The sequence below is a fragment of the Hippoglossus hippoglossus genome, chromosome 16 (genome assembly GCF_009819705.1).
Source record: "Hippoglossus hippoglossus isolate fHipHip1 chromosome 16, fHipHip1.pri, whole genome shotgun sequence".
Lineage (NCBI taxonomy): Eukaryota > Metazoa > Chordata > Actinopteri > Pleuronectiformes > Pleuronectidae > Hippoglossus > Hippoglossus hippoglossus.
Genome location: NC_047166.1, coordinates 1,511,979 through 1,530,954, shown reverse-complemented (window position 1 = coordinate 1,530,954; position 18,976 = coordinate 1,511,979). Strand labels below are relative to the sequence as shown.

At 47.2% G+C, this 18,976-nt stretch overlaps 1 protein-coding gene across 13 annotated transcripts in view; it reads right to left on the bottom strand.

Moving 5' to 3' along the window:
* Positions 1-4,627: 4,627 nt before the first annotated feature.
* mef2d (myocyte enhancer factor 2d) overlaps positions 4,628-18,976 on the bottom strand; it is a 74,400-nt gene continuing 60,051 nt past the window's right edge. For 4 of the 13 annotated variants that reach the window (XM_034612415.1, XM_034612418.1, XM_034612417.1 and 1 more), the window contains exons 7-13: positions 15,966-16,144; positions 14,305-14,334; positions 12,152-12,269; positions 11,600-11,759; positions 10,225-10,293; positions 7,367-7,417; positions 4,628-5,234 (exon numbers count right to left, since the gene is read on the bottom strand). In XM_034612415.1, coding sequence (XP_034468306.1) covers positions 4,796-5,234; positions 7,367-7,417; positions 10,225-10,293; positions 11,600-11,759; positions 12,152-12,269; positions 14,305-14,334; positions 15,966-16,144 — 1,046 coding nt within the window. In that variant the 3' untranslated portion in view covers positions 4,628-4,795. The remainder of the gene's footprint in view (positions 5,235-7,366; positions 7,418-10,224; positions 10,294-11,599; positions 11,760-12,151; positions 12,270-14,304; positions 14,335-15,965; positions 16,145-18,976) is intronic. The other 9 variants (XM_034612420.1, XM_034612421.1, XM_034612426.1 and 6 more) reach the window with 7 other exon arrangements.

The following is an 18,976-nucleotide window of genomic DNA, read 5'->3' as shown; positions in this document are numbered from 1 at the left end:
CAACACACACCCAGCATTAGAGCGACCTCTAGTGGTGGCAGAGCAGGAAGACAGGAGCTCACCAGGAACGACACAAAGTCAAACGTGTGTGAAGGTCAACTTGTCTATTTAATATATAAAATACGGTAAAACATACGCAAAAAGGGGGGAAGGGGGAGGGGGACCAATGGATACTTTGGTACAATAACAAACACTTCTTTTGTAAAAGCAGTATAGAATTTGTAATAACATATCAGTGCATACTTTATTTATGAAAATATACACAAGTTGTATATCATTCTCCAAAAACAACAAAAAAAGTATCTTTACAACAGAAAAGCAGACTAGCCGAACACAATATATTAGCTATAATTTATTTTAAACTTTTTTTTTTCTTCAATTTTCACGTTTTTTTTCTTAAATGTATTTCTGTGTGATGTATATTTGTGTCGATATTACATTTTATTTCCTATAACATGACTCAACTCTTGTCTTGTTTTGAAACGCCCATGCATTGACATCATTGTGTCTGGTCAGAAATAAGTTACATGTGTCACACTGCCGACCCCGCCCCCCCCCCGCCCGCCCCCCCGCCCCACTTCCTGTCACCACGTGTGGACTCAGGTTTGTACATCGGACTCGAAAGTTGCAGCATTGCAGCGTTTTGTCGACTCGCTCAGCGCCTCCGTCCGCACGCTAACACCGCTACGCTTGAATCGTGCAACATTAGTAACACACCCTTTTTTTTTTAAAAGAACAAAAAACTAAAATAACCCAAAACAAATCCCAAAAAGATGAAAACAAAAATATATCTATAGAATATTTTTTATATCATAAAATAAAATCAAATTCCAAATAAAACAAGATGTCTAACTTACACCAAAAAAAAAAAAAAAAAAAAGAAACGCAGTTTTCCTCGTGACAGCTGCCGTCAGTGACAGCTGAGGTAATGATGATAATAATAATATCTCAGAGAACAATTAGAACAAACTGTCACCAGCACAAATTAACACTGGAAAGTGAGTGAGACTTCTACACATCATTATACAGGAGCAACAAGTTTTCCTCTTTTTATCCTGGGGGGGGGGTTCAGGTTCCCTAAAACTATTTTTCAGCTCGATTGTCTTTGTGTTTCGTGATCGCAGCGCCCCCTAGTGTTGTTCTGAAGAACGCATCAGTGCTTTGTTAGCGGCTCTCGCTCGGACCAATAAACTCCCGCGAGTGGAGGGGATTCGTTTTGTTTCCTATCCGGACGAACATATGGCTTTCGGCCTTGAACGAGGGGTCAAGATTTTCTTTTTTGTTCGAAGCTCAGGACAACAACAGTCATAACAGTCAAGTGTTTACACTCGAGGAGAGAGAGAGAGAGAGAGAGAGAGAGAGGGAGAGAGAGAGAGAGAGAGAGAGAGAGACAGAGAGAGAGAGAGACAGACAGAGAGAGAGAGACAGAGAGAGAGAGAGAGAGAGAGAGAGAGAGAGAGACAGAGAGAGAGAGAGAGCGAGCGAGAGAGACAGAGAGAGAGTATGTGTGTGTGTGGAGGTTGTGAAAAGCAGACTCGTCAGAGAGTTAACGAGTGAGCGACAGATGCAGAGAAAAGACAAATGAGGAGATGAAGGGAAGAGAGGAAGATGATGGGAAGAGAGGAAGATGATGGGAGGATGATGGGAAGAGAGGAGGATGATGGGAAGAGAGGAAGATGATGGGAAGAGAGGAAGATGGGAGTTGACGGAGGGGGTGGGGGTGGGGTTCATGTTTCCCGTTGAAATGACCCACAGATAATTTGACTTATTCTGAGTTTTCAGTGCTGACACCCGCTGTCTGGACGGAGTAAACCGAGAGGGAGTGTGTAATGAGATGTGTGTGTGTGTGTGTGTGCGTGTGGTCTTGATAATCTCAAGAGATGGAGGGGGGGGGGTGGTGAAAGTGAGTGACAGGGGTGACAGGGAGGTGATGAGGGCGGCGGCTGGATGTCGACACGTCTGCGTTCGATTTGGGAGGTCGTCATTAAAAGATCAGGACTCGTTCTGAAACCTCCGGCTTGACGACGTGAGCGTCTGTCGAGCGACGGGACGACGGCTGGGGGGGTCGAGGGGAAAAATAAATACAGGAATCTGCTTGACCGCAGCGTTTTTGGAAATCCAGCCACTAAACCCCGTGAAAATCAGCCCCTCGCAACTTCTATAAAGTAGAAAAATGACATCCTTCAAGACTACGGCCAATCAGCGACAGGCGACTTCCTCTAAACACACACACATGGCTTTTAACTGAGGAGGAGGAGGAGGAGGAGCAGGAGGAGGAGGAGGAGGAGGAGGAAGAACACACACCATCTCTGTGTGTGCTCTAAAGTTTGATATGTTTGTGAGACAAAACGCTGGCACTTTTTGTTCTGACGCGGCAAATACACAACACTTTGATATGTCACAACAAAACTTACTTCATCATAATAATATTAATAATAGTAATAATACTGACAGAGAGTAAACAGCAGATCTCTCTGCAGCGAACGACATCGTGTGAAAACAGGGTTCAGCTCGAGGATGAAACCACCACATTTTAACTTTTCAGTTGTTGTTAATGTGTAAAAAACTTTTTTCCAGCCATGATTATCCACTAATGTTAGTTAAACTTTCATTTCTTTACCTTTGTTATCTTTTAAAATGATAAATTATTCCAAGTGCTTGTGAAATATTTCTTCACAAGGTTTGTTCTCCATCATTTTTAGTTTTACATTCAATCACCTTCCACAATCGTTAGTTTACTTGTATGCACGATTACATAAAAACTACAGGACGGGTTATTATGAAACTTGTGGTTTTATGTTTCTGTTTCATACATAAACTAGGTTCAATTTAATTAAATCAACTTGTAATTAACTAACGGGAGCTCCGACTGCTGATAAATTATTTTAAATAAACTACAAATAAATTATATTTGGGGGACTTAATTTAAAAAAGTGCAAAATTGTGTTTGTGTTTTTGTTGCTGATTGTTTTGCATTTAGTTTTAAAGCCAGCCAGGTGTGTGTGTGCGTGTCACCCTCGAGTGCACGTGCAGCATGTGTGTGTTGGTATCAGGGGTCGGGGGAGTTCAGGGGGTTTAAGGTAAAGTGCGCTCCGAACCAACGCTCACTCTAAACAGTCCGAGTCACCACGGCTACTCCTTCCCTTTCCGCCTCTATAGCGCCCTCTCTTGGCCTCTCGTGGACATCTTACACTTTATATACAGGCATAAATAATAATGAAAAAGAGGCCGATCCACTGAGAATCAACAAGTTTGCTTCTTTTCTGTTCGTTGAGGGATATCCTGCCGAATATATAGTTTATATATACAATCCCTGTCGTCTGCCTGCGGCCCCGGGTGCAGCGCTGCCCTCGCTGCCGCCTGAAGCTGTTTAAATATATACTTATATATGATCTTATTTTTTTTTTTTAACCTTCAAAACACCTTATCCCTGTCACACAAAAGCCACAAAGGTTACAGATTGCTTATATACACGGTACCTCACGTTTCTCCTCTGTGAACATCAGCTTTCTATTCAAAACATGAGTCGCTTCACAAAAATAATTTCTGCTGTGCATTGCAGGTGAAATCGAGAATGAAGATTTGCCCAAATTGCTTTGTTTAAAAAAAATAATAAAACCACACACACACACACACGCACACAAAACCATTTGAGGTAACAAAACCGTCTACACACACACACACACACACACGCACACGCACACATCAAACACACACACGTTGTTCTCAGCATCTGCAGTTGACACGATGTGGGCAGATGAAGTATCTGTGTCATGTGTCGCTGAGCTGTCGCAGCTCGTCCCTGATTCAAAGAAAAGTCTTTTACCTCGGCAACAAATCACGTTCCTCGATTTTACAGCTAATCTGCATGTTTCAGGGGGGGGGGGGGGGGGGGGCGTCAGTCTTGTGCAGGGCCAAAGTGTCGAGCACGTCACGTGACCACGTCCACTGGCCCGGCCGGGGGGAGGGAGGTGGGGGAGAGAGGGGAGGGAGGGGAGGAGAGTTTTTCTTTTAGTGTCTTCATCGTGTTGAAAAGCGAAAACAAATCCAAACTCTAACGATCAACAGTCAAGACAGAAGGACACAAACTCCACGCTTAAAAAAAGAAGAAGAAGAAGAAGAAGAAGAAGAAGAAGAAGAAGAGCGTCCCCGGCTCGGAGAGCAGGAACAATCTGGAGCGACAGCAGCACACGCGTGTAGTGGCTCCGTCTGAAAGCAGCTGTGTCCTGCTCCACATGTGGATGAGCGGCGAGGATCCCACCAGCTGCTGCTCCGTCACGGCAAAACGTCCAAGTGGCCGAATTTAAGGGTTTGACTTTCCACTGTGGTCTGATTAAGAAAACTCATTCACCTCTAAACAGATGAATAAAGTCCGTCGTCGCTATTACTCTGAAAAACGATCCCTGGTTTGGTGGCTTAACCCCTCAGGGTTTGAAGTGTGTGTGTGTGTGTGTGTGTGTGGGGGGGGGGTCAAAGTTTATCATTAGAGTTCAAATGTGTGTATGAGCATCGTCATACGAGTGTGTGTCGGTGTCCACACGTGCAACATGAGAGGGTGTCAGCATGCTGTTTGTATGTGAGGTCAACGACTCCTGTGTGGACGTGACAGGGTCAACGGCGGGTGTAGTGTGTGTGTGTGTGTGTGTGTGTGTGTGTGTGTGTGTGTGTGTGTGTGTGTGTGTGCACAGGGAGGGGGGGGGGGGGGGGGTTTCGGGGCTGGTGGGGGCATGTACAAAAGCCACAAGTACACATCTCCATCCTCCTTCTGTCCGTCCATCCCTCGGCGCTCTTCTCTTTATGTGACCCAGGTGTCCAGTCTCATTCTCTTGACGTTGGTCCCGTCCTGCTCCTGGGGCTCGGCCGACGAGGGGCGCAGGAGGACCATGGTGGGCTGCTGGGCCCCGGCGCCGCCCTGGTGGAAGTCCACGCCGCCGGCTCGTCCCTGGGCGCCGTCGTCCCGGTCGCTGCCCTCGTACGAGCTGCCGTTGCTACTAAGGCTGTCGACGGGCGAGCGACCTTGACCCCCCGCCTCCAGGCGCAGGTTCCCGGGATAGGCGACCGACACCAGACCTTGTCCCTGCTGGATGTGACCCTGGCCCCCTCCGCCGCCCCCGCCGCCGCTGGTGGAGCTGGGAGTGTGGCGGTCGCGGTTTGGCGAGATAGGTTCGGACTTGATGTTGAGGTTGGGGTTTGTGTTGACTGTCAGCGCGGCGCCCTGAGATATGTGGACCGGCCTGGAGAGACGGAGAAAGGAAGGAGGGAAACAAAGAGTTAGACGACCAGCATCAGGGAAGTGTTTTCCATGAGAGCAGATCTTCATTAGACGGGATCGAACAACCAGATCAGCCAATACTCATAATACGTCATATCTGGATAAGAAGCCACGACACCCAGGCAGCGCTACACACCAGCAGACGGAGGCTGGGGTGGACACACAAGAACAAACATGTCACACACATGCACAGTCCATGAGCCATGCAGCGTCACTCAGACTAAACTGAGAAGAGTCAGAAGTTCTTCTTCTCACACGGATCACGTGGGTGTCACACATACAGTAACACGGGAGGTTGAAATGATACCAGGAACTTTAAGTTAGAAGCTCAGGACATCATGTGCCTAAGAGCTTCAATCTGTGTCTCTACCTGCCTCAACTCTTCATCCCTCCACCCTCACACTCCTCCTCTTCCTCCTCCTCCTGTTGGCTGGAGGCTGAGTCCAACCTGTCACTGATCCAGACGCCGGCTGTCGGCGCCGCACCGTGTCTCGCTCCTTTTGACGGAGTCGACAGGATTTTTTTTCAGCTTGTGCTTCGTCTCTCTGCCTCCTTCCCCAGCTCGACCCCCCCACCCCCCCCCCCAATTACTGCCTTGGGCCCCTCGGGTGTTTTCTAATATGTCAAATCATGAGCCATCTGCAGCTCGGTATCTCTAATACTCGCTCAATTACTGGCAGACTGAGAGGGGAATTTAAGAAAAGTCTCCTTCAGGCGATCTGGGCCTGCGACACTCAGTGTGCTCGCTGTCCTCCCCCGTCTGACACACACACACAGACACACACACACACAGACACACACACACAGACAGACACACACACTCTCTCTCTCTCTCACACACACACACGCACACACACACAGACACACACACACTCACACACACACACACACACACACACGGATCCCTCGGTGGTGGTGAGGCTCACATCGTCTACCTCCGTACCCACTTCATCAAACCTGAGCACTGAGGCTCGGGCCGGTGCAGGTAGATGGATGGCGGTGCCACAGGGGGGCCGTCGCCATGGCGAGAGAAAATGGCCGAGTCAGCAGGCCGGTGACAGTGATGAAGGCTACCCCCCCCACCCCCACCCCCCCTTTACTCCAGAGTGCTAACAAAACAGCGAGCGCAGCCAGAAGCAGACACTTAGTTACAGCGCGGTGTGCTGAGTCTGGGCCGTGTTTCCCAAAATGCTTTGCTTTTCTGAGGAACAACAAGCTGCTGAAACTTCTATTAAACTCATATCAGACAGATTCACTGAAACGCTCCTGGACCTCGACTCATCCTGCTGCTGCCGTCGCGTCTCTTCTGACCATCTGCCTCCTTCTGAGGTCAGATCTGCATCTTCTCTTTTGATTCACCTGATTTCACTCTCGTCAACTCTAAACTGAATAAATATAAACAGGGGGGGGGGGGAAGTTCGTCGCTCAGTGATTACGGAGGATTATTAGAGTTTTGGTCAAATACAGGATTAAAGCAAGACTTTGTCCCTGTTACTGAGCAACAGCGCCCCCTGCAGCCTCATGTGGTGATTAACTCTGTTGGGCTTGTTCTGTCTGAGCAATGACGCGAGTCAATGTGTCGTCCCACTGAACTGAAACACAACTGAACGCTGGATATTACCCATGATCCTCTGCTTCCTGAACCAGAAGAGCTGCTTCCTGTAACAAATATCTTCCTGTAAGTTTCCTGCTGAATATTGGAGATAAACTCTGGTGTTTAATAACTTCTAAGTCTTTTTAACTGATCTACAGTTCAGCTCTAAGGTCTTAGTTCGTATTTTCATCTGAAATTGTCGCACATTTAAAAACAGATTGTGTCGATCGTGTTTTTACACCGACTCCAAAACCCGTGTCCATCAGTAAAGTTGATATTTTTCTGCATTGAGTTTGATGCGTCTTATTATTCTGTTGTATTTGGACGAAAACACAGACTGGTTGAACAAAGACCTTGAGAGGTTTTAATTTAGTTCTGACTCCAGGCTTCCTAGTGAACTTCTCCTCTGTGGACAGTTTCTCGAGCAGCGCTGAGGTTCCTCTGTGCAGCAGAGACTTTGGGAAAGCGGCGAGCTGTGTGAAGTGTAGAAAGTACAGTACCAGCAGAGGCCGTCCTCCCTGCCAAAGAGCAAGTTGGACTGAGAGGCCAAGCTGTGGAAGGGAGGTGGAAAAAGAGACAAGCAAGTTTCAGAAAGCCAGAACAGCAGGAGGAGGGGAGGGGGGGGGGGACGGCCAGTCATGGTCAGTCCACACATTGTTACTCCAAAGAACCAACCGGGCCGACAGCTGCTTCAGTCACACTGAGACGACGCTGCGGACGGCAGGAAGTGTTTAAGCCTGTGCTGACACAAAGTTGACAGTCGTCCACACGCGATGCATTTTTCACAGTCAGCAGCAATAGACGTGAAAATCTTTGGCTTTCTCTGAAGCTGGAGGGAGCCGCTGGGAATTCCCATCATTAAAGGAACAAGCTGTGAATTCACTGTGTTTAAGATTATGAATTCAGAGGCTCTGCTCCCACTTACTGCTTTAATAACAGAAAGTAGGACTCAGTGTGACGGACTCCTCCTCCCGGTCGTAAGAATCCAACGTGTTCGGAGATTTCTGACACCGTGAATGTTCACTCTGATATTTAATTTATCTTCTATCACTGTGATGAGTAAACAGCTCGTATGTTTGGAGTTCTTCTGAACAGCCTCTGATGGCGCGTGTGCATCGTGTCCTTCAGACTAACTGTGTCTCCTTTAAGCGATTTACACAAGTGTTTTCTGTTGTTTCCTCTGAAACCACAGCCGAGAGAAAGGCGACAGGAGAGTGTGAACAACAGACATGAGGTGAAAGGAGCAAAGGGAAAAAGCTTCAGACGTCAATGATCATGTTTCTTTCGGGGCAGATCTGCGTGAAGCGGATGAAGCAAACGCACAAAGCACAACGTTAAGGTGGAGGCCATCGACTCTGAGAGAAAACATCCTGCGACAAACAGCGTCCAGAGAGCTCGTCTACATAAAGAGACAAGTTCAAGTCGACAGCCAGGGGGGAGAGGTGTGGGGGGGGGGCCGTGACATTAACATTTAGATTGGCGATGGAGGGGGAAGAGGAGAGTCAACAGGTGTACGCCAAATTAAACTGAGCCTGACAAAAGAGCAGGAAATAAGCAGATAGGCGGAAGTAGTGGAAGGAGGATGATTAAAAAGGGGGATGAGAGAGGGTGGGATGACAGAAATCATTTCCTCGTGGAGCCCGCGGCGAGGGAAAGTGTGGACGACAGCGAAGGCGAGGCCGGCTGCCAAACTGTCAATCACCGTTTGATTGGAGGGGCTTGTTCGCTCGCTGTGAGGCCGCGCTGCGAGTAAATCAAAAGCAAACCGGAGCAGCCCGGGCGGCACAAGCGCCCACGTCTGCCCGTGCTGTCCTAGGACGGCGAGATTTTTCCATTCTGCCGAGGAACAGTTTGGCGGGCTGGGAAATCTTCCCGCATTTCTGTGGCGCTCGCTTCTTTTAAGTGACAGTTATTCTGTCATTCCGATCCCACGCACGACACAGAAAAACCTGCCTGCTGCTCGTGGTCGTGTCAGAGCTGACGGGGCGGAAACATCTGGAAACATCTGGCCTGCACCGCTATGGCTAAATTTAAAACCCTGCTCGCTCAGTCAAGTCCTGAAGGTTGTTCCCCGTGTTTTCAGGAACGTCTCGGCTTCTTTCTTAAAGTTCTCACATTCATCACTTACAATTAAAGATGCAACTGATGGCTTTTATTTCAGGGTTCATCATTATTCTACAGATGGTTTTCATGGAAAGGAGAAAAATCACAAAGACGAGTTTCCAGAGTCTGAGGTGATGTTTCGGGGTTAGGGTTAGGCCCTGATCACCAAAAGCTGCAGAATCTCGTCTCCTTTCCAATTTCTACCTGAATTCTCCTCTTTTTCATTTGTTTTCTTCTTGTTATTCTCAGTCTCATGTCCTTTGCGTGTTAGAAACATCATCAACAACATGAAGAGACGTTCGGCGGAGTCTACATCCCGATTATACAGAGGAGCCCCTGGAGTCACAGCTGCTGTGAACAACAATAAACAACCTATTATCATATCTTCACGGACAATTCTCACATTGTCAGACAGAGAAACAAATAACTGTCTCTCCGGTGGCAGCTGCCGCACATCTCGGGTATTTTTATTCTTCTTTAATGTGATGGAGTTGAACAATCTCTTTATTGAACTTTGTGCCGAGACAAATAAGCAGCGATTGTTCCGAACAAGAGGATATCAGCATTTAGGGGCTTGTCAAATGATTAATGCATATTTCAAATAATTAGAAGACCCACGAGTGTTACACGCTACTAACAGATCATCAAATACCAAACTGTGTCTCATTTAATGTTATCTGAATCTAAATAACTGGCTGTGACAGCTGAGCTACATCTTAATTATTCTTTTTAAGTCGTGCCACTGAAGGCACTTGCGTCCTCCACGCGTCTGAGGGACTGAAGCCTATGTGCGACTGTCACCTGAGAGTGACAGCTAAATGGATGAGCAGTTAAATTTTAATGCAGTAAGCATGTCGTCGGAGCACAGCCGAGCGCCGGTTCGGTGTTTGGGAGCGAGCGCGGCGCCCAGAGACGCCTTTCATTCCGGAGCCTAACGAGACGCCGTCACGCTGACACTTCCAACGAGCTGCACATCTGAGCTGGAAGGTGGCTCCACGACTCTCACAACCACACCAGAGTCAAACTGAAAAATACTTCAGCTTCAGCGGAACTGAAAGGGAAATGAAGCACAGACACAGCAAAGCAGCAACTGGCGTCACATCCAGCACGAATGCAAAGACGCCACGGGTTTGATTTCGATCTCAGAAATCTCTCTGAGGTATCGAGCCGCTTTGCCTCAGAGCTCAGGTGAGAACTCGACAGGTAAGAGGCGGAGCCGCCGAGCGCTGCTCGTACATGCTATCGTGACATTCACCTCAGGTTAGCAGCGAAATTGGAGATGCAGTTAACCATCTCCGCGTTCTGTTTCTCTGCACCCCACATGCTGTGGAGACAAGTGGGAGAGGGGGGGGAACAAAACAAGAGGCCGTTACAAGCTGTTCCTGCAAACCACAGGTTAGCTTAGCTTAGCCACACTGCTCAAACTTAACACACCTAATCTGACTTTTTTGTTTTTTGATCTAAAAAGCAGCTCCCACCTACGAGGATGTGAAACAGAGAGCTGACAAAATCAATAATCCAAAACTATAAATGTGGGATAATATCTAATTTATGAAACTTATTCGAAAGTCGAATTTTACAAGAAGCTCCACATTCCTCGTCTTAACACCGGAGACGATCCTCTGATATTCTCCCTCTGACTTAACACCTAGACTTTTACAACTTTATTCGTATAAAATTACTTTTTATTTCTTAATACTACAACGTTATTCTGGTAACTTCTTGACTTTTATCTTTGTTCTCATAATATTACGATTCTTTATTCGTAATATTACGACTTAAAATTTTAAAATTACAGCTATTACTGTTATTACGATATTACTTTATTCTCTAATCTTTAAGTGGCACATATACTCTGAATAAAACTAAAACATTTGGGTTAATCAACACAAACAAACAAAAAAGACGACAACTTCCGCACTAAAATATTGTAATGGGATTTTTTTTTCATAGATAAAAACAATTTTGAAAATAGTTATGGGATTAATCAAGGGACAAATGATTGTGTTTACAATTACATGTGGGGGGGGGGGGGGGGCACAGGATCTACTACATCCCATCTAGAGCTTGGCCTCAGTTTGGATTTGAGGTCACAGCAGAGGAGAAGGTCCAAAGCTGATCACAGATTCATTTCCCTTTAACTCAGAGCGAGCAGAGCGACTGACACGTGAGCCACTGACCAGTTCGTCCAAAAACTGACGTCACACCGTTGCTTTTATTTACGAGCTGGACGAATAAGAAGTTGGTTCTTCTCAGGATGTGAGCCAGTCCAGCTTTAGCAGTTTGAATACTGTCAGAAAAAAAAAAAACCCAGCTCGCAGCCTCGCCTCTCCTCCAGGAGCGATGGGACTCCAGTGGGACTCAGAGCTGAAGGGTGTGTGTGTGTGTGTGTGTGTGTGTGTGTTGTGGGGGGGGGGGGTATATCTAGGTCACGGTGAAGATGAATCAACTGCAGCTGGGGTGATGCTTCGGCTACAGCCTCACATAGAGACAGAAGTGTGTTATGTGCACGTGTCGGTGATGAACGGTGGAAGAGTCGGTTGCTTTAGTGCGAAGGTTAAAGTCGGGACATTCGGGAAAATCCGTCCCATGTATGAGTTTGTAACAGGAAGGAACATGAAGGTGCTTACACCAAGTTACTGAGCGACGCCAGGCTCATCTGCTGCGTCTGCTGCTGCTGGGAGACCGCCGGCTGCTGTTGCTGTTGCCAGGCAGCCATGTTGCCAGGCACCAGCCCCGGTGGTGTGAACGTCTGGAGCGCCGTGAGATCCGCACTCGTCAGCTGGTACTCTGAGATCGAGGGATGGAAGGGGGGGGGCAGGCACACGGGGGAGAGAGAGAGAGAGAAGGGAGGAGGGGAGGCGCGGGGGCGGAGGGGATTGTTTTACATCATACAACTTTCTGGTGCATCAATATTAATCAGGGCTAATCCATATTAATGGAGACCTTTGAAGTGGAATCGTTCCAGACGCTCTCACACAATGAACAAAGTGAATATTCATGGCGGTTTATGGCATCACACAGAGAGGTTTTCAAGTTTTTCTACACTTAAGATTTCCACAACACACAGTACAGCAGAAACATATCTTTCACTTCATGTTAAATCCTTTTTTATTTAATTTCAGTTTGCTCGCTGACCTGATGTAAACAGACAGATTCCTTTAGATGATAAGAGGTCTCACCAGTGTTGTAGGCCGTCTGCATGCCGGAGAAGGGCGCTAGGAGACTGGGCGTTGCCACGGAGACCACCGGTGTGGTGAGCGACTGGGCCAACTGGGATCCGCCTAGCCGCTGAGCATTCTGGGAGGACACAGAGATGGACAGAGGAAGTTGGGTGTTGGGAGACTGGAAGTGAAAGAGGTGATTAGTGCTGCAGTGGGGGGGGAGGGGTCAGAGGTTGTTTTACAGGGTCTACGACGACATGCAGAACATCTGGATGTCACAATAAAAGGCTTCTACTCCACCATTATCTACATCTCCTCTACATGCAGCGCGCTTGATGCTGCATCTACTTTCTTTTGCATCTTCTGACACTAACGGGGAAATTTACAAATTCAGGGTTTGAATCTTGAGTCTCGCAAACGAAGCTGAAACTTGGCTGTGGGATTTACATCCCAGCTCGGCCTCTCCTGGATCCTTGGATCCGCTGCTGTAACCCCCGAGTCGTCTTTTCCTCCTTATAAGGCGCCGAGTGCAGGAGTTCAGGGCTTCAGCAGCAGTAATGATAATAGTTAACATGTGCAGCAGAGTGGCTGCAGCTCGTAATCACACCGTTACTACGGAAATCTTTCACTCTGTGTTCAGCTTGTTCTGATTCTAGTTTAAAGGGAAACTGAATTAATTATCCGTGACTTAATTGCAGCCTCTGCTTTGCAAATTGAAGATTTTTCGGCAGCAAAGAAAAGAAACATGTTCTGAAAAAGAAATTCAACTGAGCTTTAACAACTCAACAGATATTTATCTATATCAATCTTCACTGTATTTAGGCAGAGGAGGATTTCTCTTAATCTGCTGTGACCACAAAACGAAAGCGTTTCCGTTTGCTGCGGCGAGATCCAAGCACCTCGTGAACTTTCCTGTGACACTCGGGGAAGTGTCTCACATCTTAAGGTGGCGTTGGCACGGCAACGCTGTCGCCAGGACCGCGTGCTTGTGTGATATAGCGTCACGGTGGAAGGTGTCGAGTTGAGGCAACGCTGTGCTGGAGAATCATGCTGACAGGAACACATGCATCGACAGGGGTGATGGAGGGATGAGTGTGTGTCTGTGTCTGTGTGTGTGTGAGAATGTGTTAAAGTATGTGCATAAATGTGTGCAGGGAGGTATGCGAGGAACACAGGATGTGAGGCATGTGTTTGTTCTGAGGAATGTCTGTGTGTGTTCATGCTGAGAAACATGCATGAACACATGTCAGCATGCATGTGTGGGTGCGTGCATCCTGTGTGTGGGTCAGCGTGTCCAGCGTGTCCAACGTGTCCAACGTGTCCGTGTGTGTCCAACGTTCTGGGACTTTTCTTCACCCTGATCCTCGGAGCAGCGACACTCAGATGAAACCACACATGCACATGCTGAGCAGCTTCACACACAGTCAGCTGGTTGCTCTGGTTCCTTTAGGCTGGACTCCACTGCGCCGCACATAGGATTTCTATTTATTGCTATTTGAAAAATGCGTTGCAACAACATTTTCTTCTGAAACAATACATTTATGGAGCAGAGACTGGACGTTGGGGCAGATTTCTCAGATGAAAATCTGCAGAAAACACGACGTTAACTTTCTACGAAACAAACAAATTAAACTCTAAGTTTTATATCTGAAGACGTGTCAGGAGGTCAGAGGGAGGAGCTATTCTCACATAAATAACTATCTGATTTTAAAAGTGTGTTAATAGTGAAATTTGAACAAGGTCTTATCTGAGTTCACTCCAGACGCAAAGCAGATTTTCCCACGATGAGATTACTTCCACCAATAAAACCCACTGACTCTTTACTTTATTATATATTTAAATCTCAGTTTTGGATAATGTCCAGCTGCAGCTCCTGCTGGACACGTGCGTTGGCTGAATGAAGGTAAAGTGATTAAATGTAAAAGCTCGTCGTGAAGGTGGATCTAGAGTCCAGCCTGTGGTGAACCCGGAGTCGTGCAGTAACCAGGACAACCAGCTGACGGTTCTTCTCCGTGCGCTCTCACGTCGTCACGGCTTTTCTGTTACTGTCGCCACGGAGTCAACCTCTGACGGGGATGCACTTTGCTGATGGCGTCACACTCATGCTCAGTGAGACCACACAAGAGATCCACAACACACCCTCCGGGCTAAAGGTCTACGGGTCTATTCACCTCACTCACCAACTCCAGCTCTTCCTCTGTCTGCCACGGCCGGTGGAGGAGGAGTGAAAAACAGACGACAGTTACGTTACACACGAAACATGAGCATCGTCTACTAAAGTCCAGTCAACACATCCTGTTTCCGAGCGAGACCTGCAGGGATGGAGCTGAACCGACCGACCGACGGCCGACTAACGCCTGGATCCAGATGTTGACTCACACAACAGAGGGAGGAAACATTCACACTGTCCCTGTCCACCACACGTCAAGAGACCAGGTTCTGGTTTGTCTGTCAGCAGGATTACGCAAAAACTGCTCAACAGACTTCCACACAACTTGGTGGAAGGAGGGGACATCGGGCAGGAAGGAACTCAATGACTGTTGGTGCAGATCCAGGAGATGTTATAACATTATAAGACAGGACCGTTTTTACACTTATAATTCATGGATGTTCATGTTTATCCTTGGCGGAGGTGTAAGTTCTGCTGAGAGACTTTCTACTTTGTTGTAAGGTTCCTGGCAGTAGAAATCTAAATGAACTGTTAAATGGAGACGATTGAAGTCAGAGCCAATCATATTCTGTCCTTTTAAAAATCTCAACTTAAGTTTTTAGGCACCTCAGCTGCTCAGATTCTTATCCATCATGAAATACTATCATCTGATTGATTCAACAGCTCGACCACGACGCTAAACATCGAGCCTGAGGCGTCAGGAACCTCGTGTCTGAAGCAGATTCTGTACATCACTGCAGTAAAGAATCAACGAGGTGGATCCAGTGTCTATTAAAATCATTGACTTCTCCTGAACGTCCTGCTCTCACGAGTCTCTACTGCAAAAAAAACCCTGATGACTGCCCCCTGTTCATTATGTGAGATGACATCACGAGCACAATGAAACACTGCAAATGCAACAGCGGGAGAAGTTTGACCCAGAACAACACGATCGTCACAGGAGATAAAAACAGAACAGTTGCTAAAACAAACTGACCCGTAACCAAAGATGGAGTCGGCGGAGGGGAGGTCACCGTCGCGCAGACGCGTTGCATGAGATTACAGCATCTGATGCAACACGGGATCGTCTCTGTGACACTGACTCTGACGCAGCTATTACAGAATCTGAATCAACAGCTCGAACATCACTGATTTCACATGTTTAAACCCAACGTCACTCTGACTGCGGCGTCTTCTCGTGTCAAACAAGTGTTTTCCCTGCAGGTGACGACAGGAAAATCACTGAATGTGACAGAATCCAAACCTCGGATCGTTAAACCGTCAGATTGTCGTCCAGGAACTCTGCATTAACTGATGTTGAGTTAAAAGGGGGATTCTGGTATTTGTCAACCTTGGCCTCATGGTTATAAATGTTGGGATGTTGATGAATGGTTCTTACAAAAGATTTAATTTCCTCAGATAACAGCGACAGTTCACGAAATGTTCATTTTTATTTAACTGAGAGAAACTATTCTGGCTGAATCTACAAATTGAAAAGCAAACAAGGAGAATAAATGTACTTTAAGTGGACATTTCCTGAACTGTCGCAGTGTCACCGTTTTTTGTACCATTCATTTACACACCAGCCTTTATTATAATAATAATAATAATAATGGTTTGTCTTCTGGCCACATGTTCATGGTTTTGTCCCTGTGTCGCTGCCGTGGTCAGTTTTCTCCTCACCAGCTGCATGAGGCTCTTGCCGCTCTGCGAGGTGATGACCCTCAGGTCCGGCTTGCGGCTGTTAACCATCTGTTGGTTGGGCGGAGGTGGAGACTTTGCCTGGACCCCTTTGCCCAGGCTGTTGCCGTTGGATACGGAGAGGAGGCCTGGGGAGGCCCTGGCGCTGATGTAGCCGTTCGCTGGAGGGAGAGAGAGAGAGAGAGAGAGAGAGAGAGAGAGAGAGGGAGAGAGAGAGAGAGAGAGAGAGAGAGAGAGGTTTGAGGTTGTGTACTCGTCTGTTTTGATGTGTTTAATGTCTGTTGCTACCTGTGAACTCTGTCTCTAATTGCCTGAGTGTGTGTGTGTGTGTGTGTGTGTGTGTGTGTGTGTGTGTGTGTGTGTGTGTGTGTGTGTGTGTGTGTGTGTGTGTCTTCTCGTTAGCGAGTTGCAGCGCTCTGTCGCACCACACACTCCTCCACGTTTCCGCAGCTCAAACAGCGTTTGCTGGCGGCGCTCTGATTTTCTGCTGCTCCTTCACATCAGAACCGTGCCACACTCTCTCCAGAACTATTTTACTCGCTCTCTCTCTCTCTCTCTCCACCTTTTCCTGTCGTTTCAGTCATCTCGCCGCTTGATGAAAACAAACACACACAATCGATCCTGGCTTCCTTCCATCTCACACTGAAGAGAAAATCCTGCCTCTAAAGTCAATGCTACCTCTGCTGAGGAGGTTGTGTTGTCTTCGGTTTGTCTGTCAGCAGCGTTACGCAAAAACTACTCAACCGATTTTCTTTCTTTGGAGCAGATTCGAGTAAGAATCCAACTTTTCTAGATATGACGTTAGTCTTGACGGAGGGACGTGCTCTCTGAGGGCCCCTCTTGTTTCACATGCTTCTAATGAACCACAGTTATTGGTTTGAGTCAAAATAAACTACAGCCGAACAAGAGTGTGACTCACTGATGTGTTTGTGTAGTTTCTGCACCACGAGTGGAACGACAAATATCACAGAAACAAACGTCAAAACACAAAATGACCTGAACGTTCAGTAAACTGACAAACTGCCAGTTCCTCTGTGAGACACAAGCAGACCTGATGCATGACACGCTTCAGTCGCACAACTCTGTGTTTTCAGGCATAATATGAAGGTCGAATGAGTTTAAGTAACAGAAGTAGTTTAATGAGTTGTATTAAAATTACAAATCAGTTGATATCCATATATATTTGACTTGTGTGATATAAGTTTGAAAGACTCCTGGATATTCCTGGATGTGTGTTGTTGTGTGTTGCTTTACGATTGTTGGGCTGAGCTGCAGATCTGGGTGTCATGACAACAGGACTCCAGCAGACAGCAGCCTGTCCGTGTGGCTGAGGTTAAAATAAGACGCTGATTCAAACAGAGACTCAGTCACAGAGTGTATGAAGGAAGGACAGCAGGGACTTTCCCAGCCCTGACACACACACACAGAGACACACACACGAGAGGCAGAGTGTGTGTGTGTGTGTGTGTGTGTGTGTGTGTGTGTGTGTGTGTGTGTGTGTGTGTGTGTGTGTGTGTGTGTGTGTGTGTGTGTGTGTGTGTGTGTGTGTGTGTGTGTGTGTGTGTGTGTGTGATAGCAGATAGCAGTTCTCCATGACGCCGCCTCCAGACGACAGCGGCATGTGACTCTGCTTCATCTCAGTCACACACTCCAGGGAAACAAAAACACACACACACACACCAAACCAAACCTGACAATAACAACAAGCCAACTCTACCTCCGCTATCAGCTAAGTGGGGAGGAGGGAGGAGGGGGAGTGAGGGACAGGGGGCTGATGGAGGCGGTGGTGGGAGGATGGGGGGGGTGAAGGGAGGCAGAAGGAGGCAGAGATTTGAGGGTGCAGCGATGGAGAGAGAGAGAGGAAGCTTACAGACGAAGAAGAGAACGGAGAGGAGATTGTTTTAAGTCACTGGTTAGTTAACTGTTCATTATTCATCTTGACTAGTAAACAAGTTATAGATAATCTGTTGCTCAGAAGAAAACAACTTGAACAAACTCAATCAATAAAGCTGAAGAGTCATCCACGTTTTTTTAAATCAGTTAAAGTTTGAAAACCCTGTCGTGTGCAGGAAGCTCCAACTGAGGTCAGATGATTTTAAATCGACCTCAATCCAGACGAGCGTTTTAGCTTCGCACGAGAAATAATGTCCGTCCACACAAACACACCTGAAAGCACACGTCACATGTCGTGGTGTAAACAGGAAGTAGATTGTCTAATCTGCAGTTGGTAACTTAGTTACAGAAAATACTACGAACGAGGAAACGAGGAACAGCGATGGTAAAAAGTTAGAGCAGGGATTTTTATTCTTGGAGCGACGACGAGTCATGTGACTGATAAGAACCAATCAGGAAGAGAACGTGGGCGTCTGCGTTTACAAAAAGTCTCAGGTTCTCAAACACCGGAGTTTTCAAACTGAAACGAGACCAGCAGCGTTTAAGCCGCGTTTTCAAAGCCTGAGTCAGACACAAGTGTTTCTGACTTTATATATATATATATGTTGACTGTTGGTTTGTGTCTTTCTGTGTCCTTTGCATGTGTAGATGTGTGAGTACCTTCAGTGTGTGTGTGTGTGTGTGTGTGGGTGTGTGTGTGTGTGTGTGGTTGATGTCTCCTATTACGCGAGGCTGGGCGTGGGAATGTGTGGAATGCCGTGTGACGTCAATGGTGACATTCCCGGAGCCCTGAGTCCCTGGACAACAGCTGAGAACGACAGAACCGAGGGAGGAGGAGGAGGAGGACAGGGAGAGAGGGAGAGAGGGAGAGAACAGGCGAGGGCAGTAGAGGGGAGAAGATGGAAGGAAAAGTTTGAAAATGGAAAGGAAGGAGTGAGGAGGGAAGAGCCGAGGAGGGAAGAGGAGGGGACGGGATGAAATGTAACTGCTGGAGAAGTGGGAAACGAGGAGAAGAACAAAAGATAAACGGAGTGGAAGAGGGTGAGAGGAACGATAGAAAAAGGCTTTGGTGGGGAGAGCAAAGCAGACGAGAACAGGAG